The following is a 15,919-nucleotide window of genomic DNA, read 5'->3' on the forward strand; positions in this document are numbered from 1 at the left end:
AGGCTGCCATGATCCCGGGGTGTCCGCAGGGAGAGCGCCCGGCGGTTAAGGAGCAAGAGGAGGGAAAGCGAAAGCACCAAAGCGCGCTAGTCCTTGCGCCTCCCCTCAGTGCAGCACCGCCCATCGCCCCCAGATGGCGCTGCAGCCACTTGCGCGGGGCGCTCTGGGGTGGGGAGGAAACCTTGTTGTAGCCAGTCTACCTGGTAACCTGTGATGCGCTGGTCCGACAGGGGGCGGAATAACGCCCGAAGGGCGGGGGGGGGGGGGGGAGGTAGCGGGGTGTTGGGAGCTTGGCTTCTCCGCGTCCCACGCTGCTTGAGATCCAGTTTCAGGGGCAGGCCTGGTGCCAGCGTTATCCGGGGCGAGCTGGCAAGCGGGCACCAACCTTCCCTCTAATCTTTTCCACCCCTGTGCGGAATAAACGTGGCGGCGTGCACCAAGGCGGAGCGGATGTGCACCACTAGTAGGAACACAAACCGCGTGTGAACCAGGGTTCGCGTGTGTGAGCGTGCGCTCGGGTGTGGCAGGGGGCTGAGCCCCGGCATCAAAACTCCTTCAGGAAACTCCGGGGCGGGGAACGCTGAGTCACCTCTGTGGAGCCAGGGGGGAGGGGAGAGGAGGGGAGATTTTAACAGGATTTCCTCCAGTGCGCACCCTCGGGGCTGCGCGGCGCTTTCTGGGGGGAAGGGGAGCGGACGGAAGGGCTGGGACTGTGAGTTAGTGCAGGCAGCTGAATACGCCTCCCTGCCCGGTGGGGCGGGGAAGGGCTGGCAGCTTTCTGTGCGTTACGCCTCCCTCCCCAGCGAGGCGGGAGGGGGAAGGGCTGGCAGCTGATCCGCTTTCGCTTTCACTCTGCAGCTTGGACCAGCCCGGTTCCCAGGGGCGGATCGCGGCGCCGGGGGATTTCCCAGAGCGGCTGCTGCGCCCTGCCACGCTCCCCCGCCCCTTCCCCAGCCGAGGCCGGGGCAGCGTGAATCCCAGCCAGAGCCCGGTCCCGCCTGGGCAGAGGGGCTCGGCAGCCGCCCGGGGAGCTGGAAATCAGACCCCAGCAGCCTCACTTCGTCCATTGAGGCGCAGCCAGCGGAGTTCGGGGGGGCGCAGCGGGGACTCGGGGCGCAGCCCGGGCCGAGCCGCGGGGATGAAGCCGGCGGTGGCCTGGCTGGCCCTGCCCCTGGCGAAGGGGAGCAGCCCACAAAGCTCCTGTGGGAATCCAGGGGGGACAGCAGCCCCCCGCCCTCCCAACAGGGCCCCGAGGGTGGGGGCAGTGCCGGAGAGGGGAGGGTGGGGGCAGCTCCCTTTCTGCTGCCTGGTGATTCCGTCCCCTTTCTGTTTGGTTTCACGAGGCACAGGCCCATTCCAGGTAGCCGCACCTGACTCTAACCACTAGCCCCCACTGCCCTCCCAGAGCCAGGGAGACCCCACAAGTCCTGGCTCCCAGCCCCCCCAGCTCTGACCACTGGCCCCCACTGCCCTCCTAGAGCCAGGGAGACCTCACGAGTCCTGGCTCCCAGCCCCCCCTGCTCTGACCACTGGCCCCCGCTCCCCTCCCAGAGCCAGGGAGAACCCAGGAGTCCTGGCTCCCAGCCCCCCCTGCTCTAACCACTAGCCCCCACTGCCCTCCCAGAGCCAGGGAGACCCCACGAGTCCTGGCTCCCAGCCCCCCCTGCTCTGACCACTGGCCCCCACTCACCTCCCAGAGCCAGGGAGAACCCAGGAGTCCTGGCTCCCAGCCCCCCCTGCTCTGACCACTGGCCCCCACTGCCCTCCCAGAGCCAGGGAGACCCCACGAGTCCTGGCTCCCAGCCCCCCCCCCGCTCTAACCACTAGCCCCCACTGCCCTCCCAGAGCCAGGGAGACCCCACGAGTCCTGGCTCCCAGCCCCCCCCCCCCGCTCTGACCACTGGCCCCCACTCCTCTCCTGGCGAGCCCAGGCATCCTGACCCTTGTCCTGTCGGGTTGCAGGGGAGATGGCAATTCCCTTCTACACGGGGCGCATGACCGACTGGATCGTGAGCGAGGACGACCCCTCGGCCTTCGTCCAGGCCATCTGGGCCATGTCCCTCATCACCATCGGCAGGTGGGGCCGGGGGAGCTGGGCTCGTGGCGGGGGTCAGTGGGTACAGAACATGGGGAGAAGGGGACCGAGGGGGTGGAAGGGAGATGGGGTTGGGGGGTGAGGGGATCAGTAGAGCAAGATCCCTGCAGGAATTTAGAGGCTGGTCTGGGGGGACTGTGGCCGTGTTTGGGGCAGGAAGTTGGGGGGCAGTTCTCGGGGACTGTGGCTGTGTTCGGGGAGGGGAGTTGGGGGGCAGTTCGGGGGGAACTGGCTGTGTTCGGGGAGGGGAGTTGGGGGCAGTTCTGGGGGACTGTGGCCGTGTTTGAGGAGGGGAGTTGGGGGGCAGTTCTGGGGGACTGTGGCTGTGTTTGGGGAGGGGAGTTGGGGGCAGTTCTGGGGGACTGTGGCTGTGTTTGGGGAGGGGAGTTGGGGGCAGTTCTGGGGGACTGTGGCTGTGTTCGGGGAGGGGAGTTGGGGGCAGTTCTGGGGGACTGTGGCTGTGTTCAGGGAGGAGAGTTGGGGGGCAGTTCTGGGGGACTGTGGCCGTGTTTGGGGAGGGGAGTTGGGGGGCATTTCTGGGGGACTGTCGCTGTGTTTGGGGAGGGGAGTTGGGGGCAGTTCTGGGGGACTGTGGCTGTGTTCAGGGAGGAGAGTTGGGGGGCAGTTCTGGGGGACTGTGGCTGTGTTCAGGGAGGAGAGTTGGGGGGCAGTTCTGGGGGACTGTGGCTGTGTTCAGGGAGGAGAGTTGGGGGGCAGTTCTGGGGGACTGTGGCCGTGTACGGGGAGGAGCTGGGGGGGCAGGCAGTAGCCCCAGCACAAACTGCTTCTCCCCGCCCTTCCCCCCCCCCCCCCAGCGCGGTGACGGAATTTGTGTGCGACTTTCTCTATAACGGCACCATGAACCGGATCCACACACGCATCCAGAGCCAGGTCTTCAGCTCTGTCCTGCGCCAGGAGATCGCCTTCTTCCACGCCAGCCGCACCGGTATGGGACCCTCCCCATCCCTGCCCCACATCACCCCATAGATCCCCCATCCCAGCCAGGCCTGCCCCATTGCCACCTGTTCCGGAATTCCTCCCTAGGACACCTCCCACTCTCCCAGACCTGGCCCTAGGCACATGGGCAGGGATGGACAGACATGGCCATGGAAGGGGAGGGGTGGATGGATGGAGGCCCAGGGTGGGGTGGACGGGATGTGGGGGGTGGAAGGAGTGGGGGGCTGTCCACTCTTGTGGCCCTGGGCCCACTCTGCTTTTTGCATCCACTGGTTGGTGTGTTGGGTTGGGGGTGACCCCTACTGGCTGATGCTGGTCTGCAGAGACTGCATGCGTGCATGCATGTAGGGCCCAGCGGGAGTGGGGGGTCCCTGAGAACAGGCACGTAGGCCATGGCCTACAACTTCCCACCTGGCCAGGGGAAGGGGTGTGAAGAAAGGAAGGGGGGGTACCTGGGGGTGTGGCAGGGGGAGGGGCAGGCTGGGCTGGGGGAAGCATGGAGGGAGCAGACTAAGTCCAGGCCAGGGGGGTTCAGGGGCCCGTGAACCCCTCCCCCAGAGGACTAAGGCTCTGCCCTGGCTCCGGTGGCAATGTGGAGCCGTGTCTCTGAGCAGCAATAACCCTTCCACTCTACAGCTGGCTGAGAGTCCCTCTGGCTACGGGGGGGGGAGGGGAGGAGAGGGGGCATGGAGGGCCAGGATGTGGGGGGCAGGTCACTGTGGAATCCATCCAGGATCTCCCCCCCTCCAGGAGACATCACCTCGCGGGTGACGGCCAACACGGAGGCCATGAGCGAGGCGCTGAGCGAGAAGCTGAACTGGCTGATGTGGTACGGGGTGCGGGGAGTCTTCCTCTTCGGCCTCATGGTGCGGGTGTCGCCGCGCCTGGCGCTCTTCACTGCCGTGGGGCTGCCCCTCATCCTGCTGGTGCCCAAGCTCTCCGGGAAACTCCACCAGGTACCACCTGCCCCGCTCCACCCTTCAACCTGCCTCATAACCTGTCCCCCACCGCCCCATTCTGCTCAGCCCCCCTGCCCCATAACCTGCCCCTGCCCTTCTCAGCCCCCCTGCTCCACAACCTGCCCCTCCCACCCCATCCTGCTTAGCTCCTGCCCCATAACCTGCCCCCACTCCACCCTCCAACCTGCCTCCCATCCTGCTTCCCACCACCCATCCTGCTCAGCCACTGCCCCATAACCTGTCCTGCTCACCCCCCCCCCCTCCCACCTACATCCCACCCTGCCCCTCAGTCTGCTGGTGCCCAAGCGCTCCAGGAAATTTGACCACATACTGTCTCCCCCCCACTTCCCTACCCCCCTGCTCTACCCCTGCCCCCCCAGGGCCCGTAGCACCTGGGAGCTACATGAAGGGTCTCTCTCTTCCCCCCACCCCAGGACTGTCAGTGGGGAGGTGTCCAGGGGGTGTTTCTCTTGGGATGGGACTCTGCCCCAGGCAGGAAGGGGCACGGAGTGAGAGGGGTTCCCAGAGCCTCCCCCACTCATCCCCCCTCCCCCCCAGAGCCTGGCGCAGCGGGTGCAGGAGTCGCTGGCCAAGGCCAACGAGGTGGCGGTGGAGACCTTCCAGGCCATGGCCACCGTGCGCAGCTTCGCCAACGAGGAGGGGGCGGCCCAGCGCTACGCCCAGCGGCTGCAGGACACCTACCGGCTCAACCAGGGGGAAGCCGCCGCCTACGCCGCCTCCATGTGGACCAACAGCGTAAGGGGGCGCCACGGCAACGGGGCAGGAGGTTCCATGGCAGCAGGGAGGGGACGCCATGGTAACCAGGCATTGGGTGTCATGGCAACAGAGGAACCCAGGGCAACGAGGCAGGAGGTTCCATGGCAGCAGGGAGGTTGGCGCCGTGGTAACCGGGCAGTGGGTGTCATGGCAACAGAGGACCCCAGGGCAACAGGGCAGGAGGTTCCATGGCAGCAGGGAGGTTGGCGCCGTGGTAACTGGGCAGTGGGTGTCATGGCAACAGGGTGCAGGCCATAGGGATGGTGTGATGGCATGTCAGGACCCCCTGATCCTGCACCCCCGTAGCAGCCAGACCAGACTCTGGCAGCCAGTAGAACAGGGGGGTTTGTTGTTCCTCCAGGACACAGCCCAGCACAGATGTGATGTGGGTACCGGAGTCAGGGCCAGGCAGCCTCAGACCCCTTGGGGTGGGGTGCCTGGGCCCCTAGGCTCCCAGCCCCCTTCTTAGTCTGTCTCCTCCATGGTTCCAGCCAAAAAATTGACCCTTCCCCCAACACTCACTTTCTTTGTCCCTCCTCTCAACCAGTAGGATCTTTGTTGGGTCTTTGTCTATGTGCCCCTGGGGCAGCCCACCCACCCCCCTGTTGTGCAATGCTACAGACACTGGCCAGTAGGGGTCACCCACAGCCCAAACACAGCCACCAGGGAATGCCCAGAGTGTACCACCTGCCCACTACATCACAGATGGTGCTGGGAGATTGTACCAAGCGGGCAGGGGAGCAGGGAGTGTGTGTGGGGTGGCAGAGCCTGGTATCCCATGGGGCAGGGAGCAGGGGGGTGTTTGCCCAAGGTCTGACAGGAGAGGGATCTGGGGGGAGAGGGTATCCTTGGGGGAGGGGAGGTGGCAGAGGGGGCCCCCACTGGCGGATGCCTGATGGGTAGGAGGGTCCCAGGACAGGGCTTGCCAGCCACAACCAGCTCCCAGCCCCCGTCCTGCCCCCAGAGGGGAGGGCAGAGCCCCCCACTAATGCTCTGTGCCCCCCAGCTGTCGGGGCTGGCGCTGAAGGTGGGGATCCTGTACTACGGGGGGCGGCTGGTGACCGCCGGGGGTGTCAGCACCGGGGACCTGGTGACCTTCGTCCTCTACGAAATGCAGTTCACCACCGCCGTGGAGGTGAGTGGGGGTCCCTGTGCGGGGGGGGGGGAGGGAGGAGGCCAGTGCTGGCCTCCTTGTGGGATCTATGGGAGGTACCCCCAATCCCTGCCCCCACTGCCCAGCGATGGGAGGTGATGGGGGGGGTGCTTTGGGGGGTAATGGGGAATTCCCAGTCTCTGCCCCTCACTGCCCCAGCAATTGAAGGTGGCTGGGGGGAGGCACTCTGGGGGGAGCTCACCCCGCCTGGCCCTCCCCCGCCTCCAGGGGCTGCTCTCCACCTACCCCAGCGTGCAGAAGGCCGTGGGCTCCTCAGAGAAGATCTTTGAGTACATGGAGCGGACGCCCCAGATCAGCCCCCCCGGGACGCTGGCCCCCCCCGACCTGCATGGGCACCTGCAGGTGCAGGACGTCTGGTTCGCCTACCCCGGCCGGGACGACGCCCCCGCGCTCAAGGTACTGGCGGGGGGAGGGAGGGGCAGAGGAGGGACTAAGACTGGGGCCGGGGGATTCGGGGGGCCAAGGAAGCAGATCCAGGGCAGGACCTTGGGTTCAGTGGGTTCTATGGGGGGGCTGTAGGGGAGAAGGAGCAGGGGGGGGTTGTGAAGTCAGGGCCATGGGGGAGGGGAGCTGGAGGGCTCAGGGCTGGGGGAGGGTTTCTTGGTGTCTGACCCCCCCTCCCGCCCAGGGGGTGTCGCTGGAGCTGCGCCCCGGGGAGGTGACGGCGCTGGTGGGCCCGTCGGGCGCGGGGAAGTCGGCGCTGGTGGCCCTGCTGGAGCGGTTCTACGAGCCCCAGCGCGGGCGCCTGCTGCTGGACGGGCGGGACCTGCGGGAGTACGAGCATCAGTACCTGCACCGCCAGGTAAGCCCCCCCCCTCTGCCCCTCCCCCACATCAGTACCTGCACCGCCAGGTAACCCCCTCCCCCGCACTGCTACCCCACATCAATACCTGCACCGCCAGGTAAGCCCCTCCCCTGCACTACTAGCTACACCACCAGGTAAGCCCCTCCCCCGCATCACTACCTGCACCACCAGGTCAGCTTTTCCCACAAGCACCGGAGCGGGGCCGACATGAAGCGGGGTCCCTGGTCTGTGAGGACTCCTGGGGGACCCCCCTGCTGAACAGGGCCAGCAGCGTCTGCCACCGTGTCTGCTCACTAGAGGGCAGCGCCACGGCCCCGGGGCAGGGGGGAGCCAAACCCACGGCTCCCAGGCTGGATTTGTTCCTCGTCTGGGTCACCTGGCCGACAGGCCCCACTATCTCTATTGCTGCCTTCTGGAATCACTCCTCTACATGGGATAGAGGCCCCCCAAGCAGCTTTCCCCCCATCTTAAGCGTTCCCCCCCCCATTCCCCGGCAGGAGTCGCAGGACCGGCAGTACCGCTGCACGGCCGCAAACATCCCCGGCCAGTATAAGGGTTGGAGCAGCCTCAGCCGGGTGCTCTGGATCCCCGGGTGGCTGCAACGGGGACGTCATGGGCCAGACACAGCAGCCTGCAGCGATACTTTCGGGGGACGACCAGCTGCTGCTGCGCCCCCCCATGCCCTCACCTTCCTGGAGGGAAGCCATTCCCGGAACAGGGATCCCCGCTCCCAAGGTATCTCTCCTGGACACCTCCCACCAGGGGCTGAGCAGCACCCAAGTCAACGCAGTTTCAGAGAGTACGTCTAGACTACATGGCTCCGTCGATCGAGCCATGTGAAATAGTTTACTCGGCATAATCAAAGAAGCGGGGATTTTAATAATCCCCGCTTCATTAAAATAAAAATGGCCACCGCGCTGTGCCAACGATCAGCTGATCCGGCACAGCGCGGCAGTCTAGACACGCCGCAGTCAACAAGGGAAGCCTTTGTCAACTGCTCCCTTATGCCTCCCCGTAGCAGCCAGAACAGACTCCCCAGCCGGTAGAACAGGGGGGTTTGTTGCTTCTCCAGGACACGGCCCAGCACAGACGGGACGTGGGTACCGGAGTCAGGGCCAGGCAGCCTCAGACCCCTTGGGGGCAGGGTGCATAGCCCCCCTTGAACTCCCAGCACTCTGCTTATTCTCCTCTCTTCATGGTTTTCCAGCCAAAAACTGCCCCTCCCCAAGCCACACCCTTCCTTTTCAGGCCCCTTCCCTGGTCAGATGAGAACCAGTGAGGCTATGGATTACATGACATGGGGGGCGTTCAGGGGCAACCCCCCGCTGGGCCGTGCTCACAGACGCAGGCCAGTAGGGATAACCCACAGCCCAAGCCTAGCGACCAGCAACTGCCCAACCAGAGTCACTGACCACTAGAGTCTAGGGCCACCAGAGTAAACAACCCCCAACTATGTCAGACAAGGTAGCCCCTGTGCCCCTCCCCAACTGTCTCTTCGGACTCTGGCATCATATAAACCTAAGAGCAGCTGGGCTGGGTCAGAGCAAAGGCCCATCCAGCCCCGTGTCCTGTCTGCCCATAGCGCCCAGCGCCCGGAGCCCCAGAGGGAGGGGACAGAACAAGGAACCACCCAGAGATCTCACTCTCCCCCCCAGCCATCACCCGTTCCCAGCCTCTGACACACAGAGGCCAGGGACACCAGCCTGGCTAATGGCCACACATGGATCTAACCTCCATGCATCTATCTAGCTCTTCATTGAGTCCTGCTAAAGTCCTGGTCTTCTCCACATCCTCTGGCGAGGAGTTCCACAGGTTAACTGTGCGCTGTGTGAAGAAGAACTTCTTTTGGATTGTTACTTAGTCTGTACTTTTCTGAGCTGAAGAGTGTCAGTCTTTGAAATCTCCCTTCACATGGGACCCGTTCCAAGCCCCTTGTCATTTTAGTTGCCCTTTTGGCCCTGGAAAACGTTCAGAGGAGAGCGTTTTGGAGCGGAGGTGGTCACGTCTGTGCACAGGATTGGGTGGTGGGCGGCCCAGGAATTGATTCAGAGGCGCTGAGAATTCATTTAGTTTCTCAGCAATGACTTTTCTCTCTCTCGCTGCTTCTTTCACTGGGTGGTTAAGCCGGGGCGGCAGGTCTCTGGTTCTCCGGCTCTGTTTTAATTTGGGGTGTACATTGAAGAGGGGCTTCTATTACGGCACCTTTGAAAGGTGTCCATGCAGCTTGCAGGGATTTTACTTTTGTCACTGTGCTCTCTAATTTCTGTGGATTTCCCCTCTGAAATTCAGTACCAGTGTTGGGCTGCTGAGGTGCTTTTCCCACTACAGGGATCTTACACTTTTATTATATTAGGGGAATCATGTCTCCCCCCCCCCACCACCCCCGTCCCTTGCCCCATGTGGGGCAGGATCCCAGATGCTGTGGAGGGGATGCCCCTGGCATCAGGGCCCTCTTGGGACGGGGGCTTCTCCAGCCAGCTCCACCCTGGTCCCCCCAGCCCCTGTGTGCGCCCCATTGGGTGCAGTGAGCCTGTGAGTTCTCAGCCCCCAGTCCTCCCCCAGGTGGCGCTGGTGAGCCAGAGGCCGGTGCTGTTTGCACGCTCGCTGCACGAGAACATCGCCTACGGGCTGGGGGAATGCAGCCGCCAGGAGGTGACGGGGGCCGCCCGGCGCGCCAACGCCCACGGCTTCATCGACCGGTTGAGCCAGGGCTACGACACAGGTACCTCTCCCTCTGGGACCCCCAAAGCTCCTGGGACTTCTGTACCCATCCCCCAGCACTCCAATATCCTGACCCCCTCACCTCATTGTCACCCGGATGAGCCAGGGCTATGACACAGGTACCGCACCCCCTGGGCCCCAAATCCCCGGGGATCTTAACCCCCCATGCTCCTGAACCCCTGGGGCTCCTATACCCTTCCCCCAGCACCCCAATATCCTGACCCCCACCCCATTGTTGCTTGGCTGAGCCAGGGCTAAGACATAGGTACCGCCCCCTAGCTCTCCTTGAGGCCCCCGAATGCCCTGGGATCCCCGAATGCCCTGGGATTTGAACCCTCTGGGCTCCCAAACCCCCTGGGACTCCTATACCCCTTTCCCAGCACCCCAATATCCTGATGCCCCCACCCCATTGTTGCTCAGCTGAGCCAGGGCTTATGATACAGGTACCGCCCCCACCCCCGGCTTCCCCTGGGCCCTGAACCCCCTGGGATCTTAACCCCCCCCAGGCTCCTGAACCCCCTAGGATTCCTATACCCCTCCCTCAGCACCCCAGTATCCTGACCCCACCCCATCATTGCCTGGCTGAGCCACGGCAGCACTGGACCTGAGCCTTACTCCCCTCGGACTGCTCCTAGTGCCCCTGTGCCCCCCTCTCCCTGAAAGCCCGATATCCTCGTAGGACCCCCAACTGCCAGGAACCCCGATGCCCTCCCCCGGGGTCCCCATGCTCCATAGGACCCAAACGCTCCCCCCCACCTTCCACGGCTCCATCCCCAGGCAGAAGCAGAGGAGAGAACCCCAGTACCCTCCGGACCCCCAAGCTCCGGGGGACCCACATCCTCCCTATGGCTGCTGTCTGGGTCCTCTGGGACCTCCGGGTGCCTGCCCGATACACACAGGTACTGACATAAGATCTCAGCCCCCAGCACCCACCTGCCTGGGACCCCGATACTCCCACTGCCACAGGGCTACGGAACTGACCCCCAGCCTCCTCCTCCCGATCCCTTCCCCTGGCCACAGCTGACCCCACACTGTGAGCCCCCAAACCCCCCCGGGATCCCAGAGTCCACAGCCATGTGTGTGTGTGGGGGGGAGCATCTCACACCTCGTACAGGGCACTGACCTCTGCTCTCCCCACAGACGTCGGGGAGACGGGGGGGCAGATCTCGGGGGGGCAGAGGCAGGGGGTGGCCATCGCCCGAGCCCTGCTCCGAGACCCCAAAGTGCTGATCCTGGACGACGCCACCAGCGCCTTGGACACGGAGAGTCAGCTGTGGGTGAGTGACATGGGGGGCTGCGGGGCGGGAGTGAGGGGCGCTGGGGGAGCCGGGGGTGGGAGCAAAGGGCAGCAGCAGGGCTCAGGGACAGGGCCTGCGGGGCGGGAGTGAGGGGCATCGGCTCGGCTGGGGGGCTCAGGGGCTGCAGGTCAGGAGAGAGGCCCCCCCGGCCGGCAGTGAACGGGTCCCTGTCCCGGCAGGTGGAGCGCGAGGTGTACGGGGGCCGGGTGCTCGGTGCTGCTCGTGGCCTGTCGGGTGGGGGGAGGCGAGAGAGAGCCCCCCCGGTCGGCGGTGACCCGGTCCCTGTCCCGGCAGGTGGAGCGCGAGGTGTACGGGGGCCGGGCGCTCGGTGCTGCTCATCGCCCATCGGGTGGGGGGAGGTGGGAGAGGCCCCCCCGGCCGGCGGTGACCCGGTCCTGTCCCGGCAGGTGGAGCGCGAGGTGTGTGGGGGCCGGGCGCTCGGTGCTGCTCGTGGCCCGTCGGGTGGGGGGAGGCGGGAGAGAGGCCCCCCCGGCCGGCGGTGACCCGGTCCCTGTCCCGGCAGGTGGAGCGCGAGGTGTACAAGGCCCGGGCCGGGCGCTCGGTGCTGCTCGTGGCCCGTCGGGTGGGGGGAGGCGGGAGAGAGCCCCCCCCGGCCGGCGGTGACCCGGTCCTGTCCCAGCAGGTGGAGCGCGAGGTGTACGAGGCCCGGGCCGGGTGCTCGGTGCTGCTCGTGGCCCGTCGGGTGGGGGGAGGCGGGAGAGAGCCCCCCCCGGCCGGCGGTGACCCGGTCCTGTCCCGGCAGGTGGAGCGCGAGGTGTACGAGGCCCGGGCCGGGTGCTCGGTGCTGCTCATCGCCCGTCGGGTGGGGGGAGGCGGGAGAGGCCCCCCCGGCCGGCGGTGACCCGGTCCTGTCCCGGCAGGTGGAGCGCGAGGTGTACGGGGGCCGGGCCGGGCGCTCGGTGCTGCTCATCGCCCATCGGGTGGGGGGAGGCGGGAGAGAGGCCCCCCCGGCCGGCGGTGACCCGGTCCTGTCCCGGCAGGTGGAGCGCGAGGTGTACGAGGCCCGGGCCGGGCGCTCGGTGCTGCTCATCGCCCATCGGGTGGGGGGAGGCGGGAGAGGCCCCCCCGGCCGGCGGTGACCCGGTCCTGTCCCGGCAGGTGGAGCGCGAGGTGTACGAGGCCCGGGCCGGGCGCTCGGTGCTGCTCGTGGCCCGTCGGGTGGGGGGAGGCGGGAGAGAGGCCCCCCCGGCCGGCGGTGACCCGGTCCTGTCCCGGCAGGTGGAGCGCGAGGTGTACGGGGGCCGGGCCGGGCGCTCGGTGCTGCTCATCGCCCATCGGGTGGGGGGAGGCGGGAGAGAGGCCCCCCCGGCCGGCGGTGACCCGGTCCTGTCCCGGCAGGTGGAGCGCGAGGTGTACGAGGCCCGGGCCGGGCGCTCGGTGCTGCTCATCGCCCATCGGGTGGGGGGAGGCGGGAGAGAGGCCCCCCCGGCCGGCGGTGACCCGGTCCTGTCCCGGCAGGTGGAGCGCGAGGTGTACGAGGCCCGGGCCGGGCGCTCGGTGCTGCTCATCGCCCGTCGGGTGGGGGGAGGTGGGAGAGAGGCCCCCCCGGCCGGCGGTGACCCGGTCCTGTCCCGGCAGGTGGAGCGCGAGGTGTACGAGGCCCGGGCCGGGCGCTCGGTGCTGCTCATCGCCCATCGGCTGAGCGCGGTGGAGCGAGCCGACCGCATCGTGGTGCTGGAGGCCGGGCAGGTCCGGGAGCAGGGGCCCCACGCGGAGCTGCTGGCCCGGCGCGGCTGCTACTGGCGCTTGCTGCAGACCCAGCTCAACGGGGCCGAGGGGGGCGGCTCTGGGGAGGACGGGGGGGCCTGAGGCTGCCCCATCTCCGGGATCTCGGCTCCTCCTGCAGGTGCGGTCCCTCTGCAGAGTTGGGGGGTCAGAGCCCCCCAGACGTGGCTCCACCCCCCGGAGCGGGCAGAGGACACAGGCTGAGAGGCTGCACCCAGTGTGTGTGTTTGTCTCTGGACGAAGCCCAGCTCCGCACCCGCCGTGCTGCAGATAGTGGGGCCCTCCCCGCAGGGGGCTGTGCCGGTTGGGAGTGTGGGGGGGGGCACGTGTGGCAAGGGGGGAATCATGGGGGGGGCACGTGTGGCTACTGGTGTTTGCCTTGTGTGTAATAAAGCATGTCAGTTCTGTCATGTGTTTCCTGTGTGATCCTGGGGCTCTGCCCCCCCAGCAGCGGGGCCCCCCAGACCTCCTGGGGCCAGGACCCCCTTGGGAGCTGCTCTGTGTCCCTCCCTCCCCACGCACCCCGGAGGGGGACCCCACAGCGCCAACGCTGCCACTCGGCTCAGTCTGAGCTGCGTCCCCCCAGGCTGGGAACAAACAGAAGTGGGGGGGGGGGGGGGCTGCGACTGCCTGGGGGCAGTGCTGGGGGGAGGGCGGAGTCATTACTAGGGTGGGGTGGCTAGATCGGGCTGCCGCAGGTTAGCACTGCCTTGCCTGCCCTCTGGGGGGGAGCGCAGAGCCCCAGGGCCTCACATGCTGTTTGTGACACTGGTGCCTGTCCCTGCCCCCCCCCCGATGCCCTTCAGAGCCCCATTACCCCGCCTCCCCCTGTGCCCCTTTCCTGGGGCTCCCTATGTGCCGACTCCCGCTGCACCCCCGTCCTGAGTCCAGATGTTCCCCTTCCCCACGGGCAGCGCCTGCATCCCCAGGGCCCCCCTGTACACCCGCTTCCCAGGGGCCCCGGATCCCTCCCATGGGTGGTGAGTTCTATGGGCTCCTGGTGCCCAGGGTCCAGCAATATTCAGAGCCAGGGGCCCTGCTCCACCAATTTTCGCAGCTGGGACTCTCCCCCGGGCCCCACCTGCTGCCCCCTTGCATGTCCTCCCACTCCGGCCCCAGAGTGTCTCTCCCCCCACCCCATCCCAATCCCTGCCGTGCCCAGCTTTCAGTCCAGCTCCCCCTTGCCAGCGCACGCTGCCAGCTGCTGCTACCCTGCGCGGCGTTTGCAGGTGACCGGGGATACGCCTGGGCATGACGTGGTCACAGCCTGGGACTTTAAAACTGCTCAGCATGGCTTTGCGCCGCGCGGCCTTGCTCTGGGTTCAGAGTCCGGGGACTTCTGGGGCCCGAGCGCAGACTCTGGCCCCGCAAAGGGGAAGGCAGAAGATAGGGGAGGGGGAGGTGCCACCAGTCTGGGAGGGGCAGTGTGGCTTGCGGGGAAGGGGCATTCAGTGGGGGAGGGGCAGCCATGCAGTGGGTGTGAGGAGTGTGGCCGGTCTCAGCCCCCCACTCCTCCCCCCCCGGCAGGTGGCGCTGGTGGGGCAGGAGCCCGTCCTGTTCGCCGGCTCGGTGCGGGAGAACATCGCCTACGGGCTGCCGGGCTGCCGGCAGGAGCAGGTCGCCGCCGCCGCCGCTGCCGCCCAGGCCTCCAGCTTCATCGCCCAGCTGGACACGGGTGAGCCCCCCTTGCAGGGGCTTCTGGGAACTGTCCCCCCTGCTCTAATCACTACCCCCCACTCCTCTCCCAGAGCCAGGGGGAGAACCCAGACATACTGGCTCCCAGCCCCCTGCTCTAACCACTAGACCCCACTCTCCCCCAGAGCTGGGAGAGACCCCAGGTGTCCTGACCCCTCCTCTCTGCCCCTGCAGACGTGGGGGAGAAGGGCGGGCAGCTCTCGGCGGGGCAGAAGCAGCGACTCGCCATCGCCCGGGCTCTGGTCCGCCGGCCGACCGTGCTGATCCTGGACGAAGCCACCAGCGCCCTGGACGTGGAGAGCGAGTGTGCGGTGAGTGGTGGGGGCGGTGGGATCCAAGCCTGGTCAGTCTGGCCTGCATGGGGTAGTGAGTGGTGGGGGCAGTGAGATCCTGGTCAGCCTGTCCTGCGTGGGGCAGTGATTGGTGGGGGTGGTGGGATCCCAGCCTAGCCAACCTGGCCTGCATGGGGTGGTGAGTGGTGGGGAAGTGGGATGGGTTATCCCCTTGGGACTGCCTCTTGGTGGGCTGCTCAAGCCAGTCAGCCTGCCTACCTGCCCTCTGGGGCACCCCACCACCTTGTCTTGCTGAGCCAGACACTCTGGTCTCCCCCACCCATGGCACAGAGTTGGGGTAACATCCCCCAGCTCAGCTCTGGGAGGGCTCAGTCACGGGGACCAAACCTCCCCTTCCCCAGTAAATCCCTCTTACTCACTATAAAAGCGGCACAGAGAAAGAGCAGGTTAGAGAAATGTCTATCAGGGATGGTCTAGACGGTGCTTGTTCCTGCCATGAGGGCAGGGGACTGGACTTGATGACTCTCGAGGTCCCTTCCAGTCCTAGTGTTCTAGGATTCTATGACAGATCCAGCTGAGCCTGAATCTCTAAATGTGTTCCATGCGATCCCTTGCCCGAGTGGTTTAATGCTCTTTTCTCAGAAGCGTGGCACAGCAGCTCCTAGCTGGGCTTGCGCCTTCCCCCACTCGGTTTCCTGCAGACAGCTCTGGGTATGCTGGGGGTGTCCTTCAACTGCCAAACCCCTTTGCCTTGGTTCCCCACCTCGCAATACATTTGCCCAGGCTGGGGATTCTCTGTGTTCCGCTTCAACTCTTTGACCACCCTGCGATGGCAAAGCGCCATGCTCCAACGGGTCCAGGGCCAAGCATAGGCCAAGTGTACAAGAAAAGCAAAACTGATCTGTGAATATTATCCTGAGCACCAGGTGTTGAAGCAGAATCGTTACACAGTGTATGAAGCAAGCAGAAGGGTTTATTAACACACAGCACTGGTGGAGTGTCACTTTGCTTGTTAAGCTTGGTGAAACCTGCCAGACAATAGGTTACAATTAATTATATAGGATGCTTAATGGGCCGATGAAGTGATGGATGGATGTGATCCATTGGTGATGCACCTGGGGATTAAAGCAGAGACATAAGGAGTACTTGACAATTGCACATTTATTCCTAGCACCATTGAATGTGTCATGTCCTGTCTCTCATCCTAGGTCATTAGCTCTATGATGACCTTCCTCCGATGGGCTAGGCAGAGGTTGCGGGCTGGGGGGAGGTAACCATCATGTACTATGTTTGTGTGCCAATCCCAGACTTCAAATTTAAAATAGGGGTTCTTAACAGAATATCATAGCCTGCCTCCGAAATTTTACCCTACAGTCCCTCCTCTTAACCTCACGAACCC

General features: G+C 65.6%; 1 protein-coding gene across 3 annotated transcripts; it reads left to right on the top strand.

Annotated features, from left to right (window-relative positions):
- The first annotated feature begins 1,893 nt into the window (after positions 1 to 1,893).
- LOC142823564 (antigen peptide transporter 1-like) lies at positions 1,894 to 12,940 on the top strand. 3 transcript variants are annotated; one of them, XM_075914800.1, is made up of 10 exons: positions 1,894 to 2,077; positions 2,911 to 3,041; positions 3,803 to 4,008; positions 4,570 to 4,767; positions 5,795 to 5,923; positions 6,170 to 6,358; positions 6,591 to 6,764; positions 9,330 to 9,489; positions 10,629 to 10,765; positions 11,430 to 11,722. In XM_075914800.1, exons 1-10 carry the CDS (start codon positions 1,968 to 1,970, stop codon positions 11,646 to 11,648), a joined length of 1,653 nt encoding a protein of 550 aa, XP_075770915.1. In that variant the 5' UTR covers positions 1,894 to 1,967; the 3' UTR covers positions 11,649 to 11,722. The 3 variants fall into 3 exon arrangements, with proteins under 3 accessions (XP_075770915.1, XP_075770916.1, XP_075770914.1); XM_075914801.1 differs by lacking the exon at positions 11,430 to 11,722 and adding an exon at positions 11,788 to 12,344 and having other exon boundaries at positions 1,896 to 2,077; XM_075914799.1 differs by lacking the exon at positions 11,430 to 11,722 and adding an exon at positions 12,386 to 12,940 and having other exon boundaries at positions 1,904 to 2,077.
- Positions 12,941 to 15,919: the final 2,979 nt, after the last annotated feature.

The sequence above is a fragment of the Pelodiscus sinensis genome, unplaced genomic scaffold (genome assembly GCF_049634645.1).
Source record: "Pelodiscus sinensis isolate JC-2024 unplaced genomic scaffold, ASM4963464v1 ctg105, whole genome shotgun sequence".
Taxonomy (NCBI): domain Eukaryota; kingdom Metazoa; phylum Chordata; order Testudines; family Trionychidae; genus Pelodiscus; species Pelodiscus sinensis.

What these genes read in the sequence shown, in the direction of transcription:
- LOC142823564 (XM_075914799.1), top strand. Translation starts at nt 1,968, where the DNA reads ATGGCAATTCCCTTCTACACGGGGCGCATGACCGACTGGATCGTGAGC. An exon ending in TCCCTCATCACCATCGGCAG is followed by an intron (nt 2,078 to 2,910) that starts GTGGGGCCGGGG and finishes CCCCCCCCCCAG; the next exon opens with CGCGGTGACGGAATTTGTGT. An exon ending in TCTCCGGGAAACTCCACCAG is followed by an intron (nt 4,009 to 4,569) that starts GTACCACCTGCC and finishes CCTCCCCCCCAG; the next exon opens with AGCCTGGCGCAGCGGGTGCA.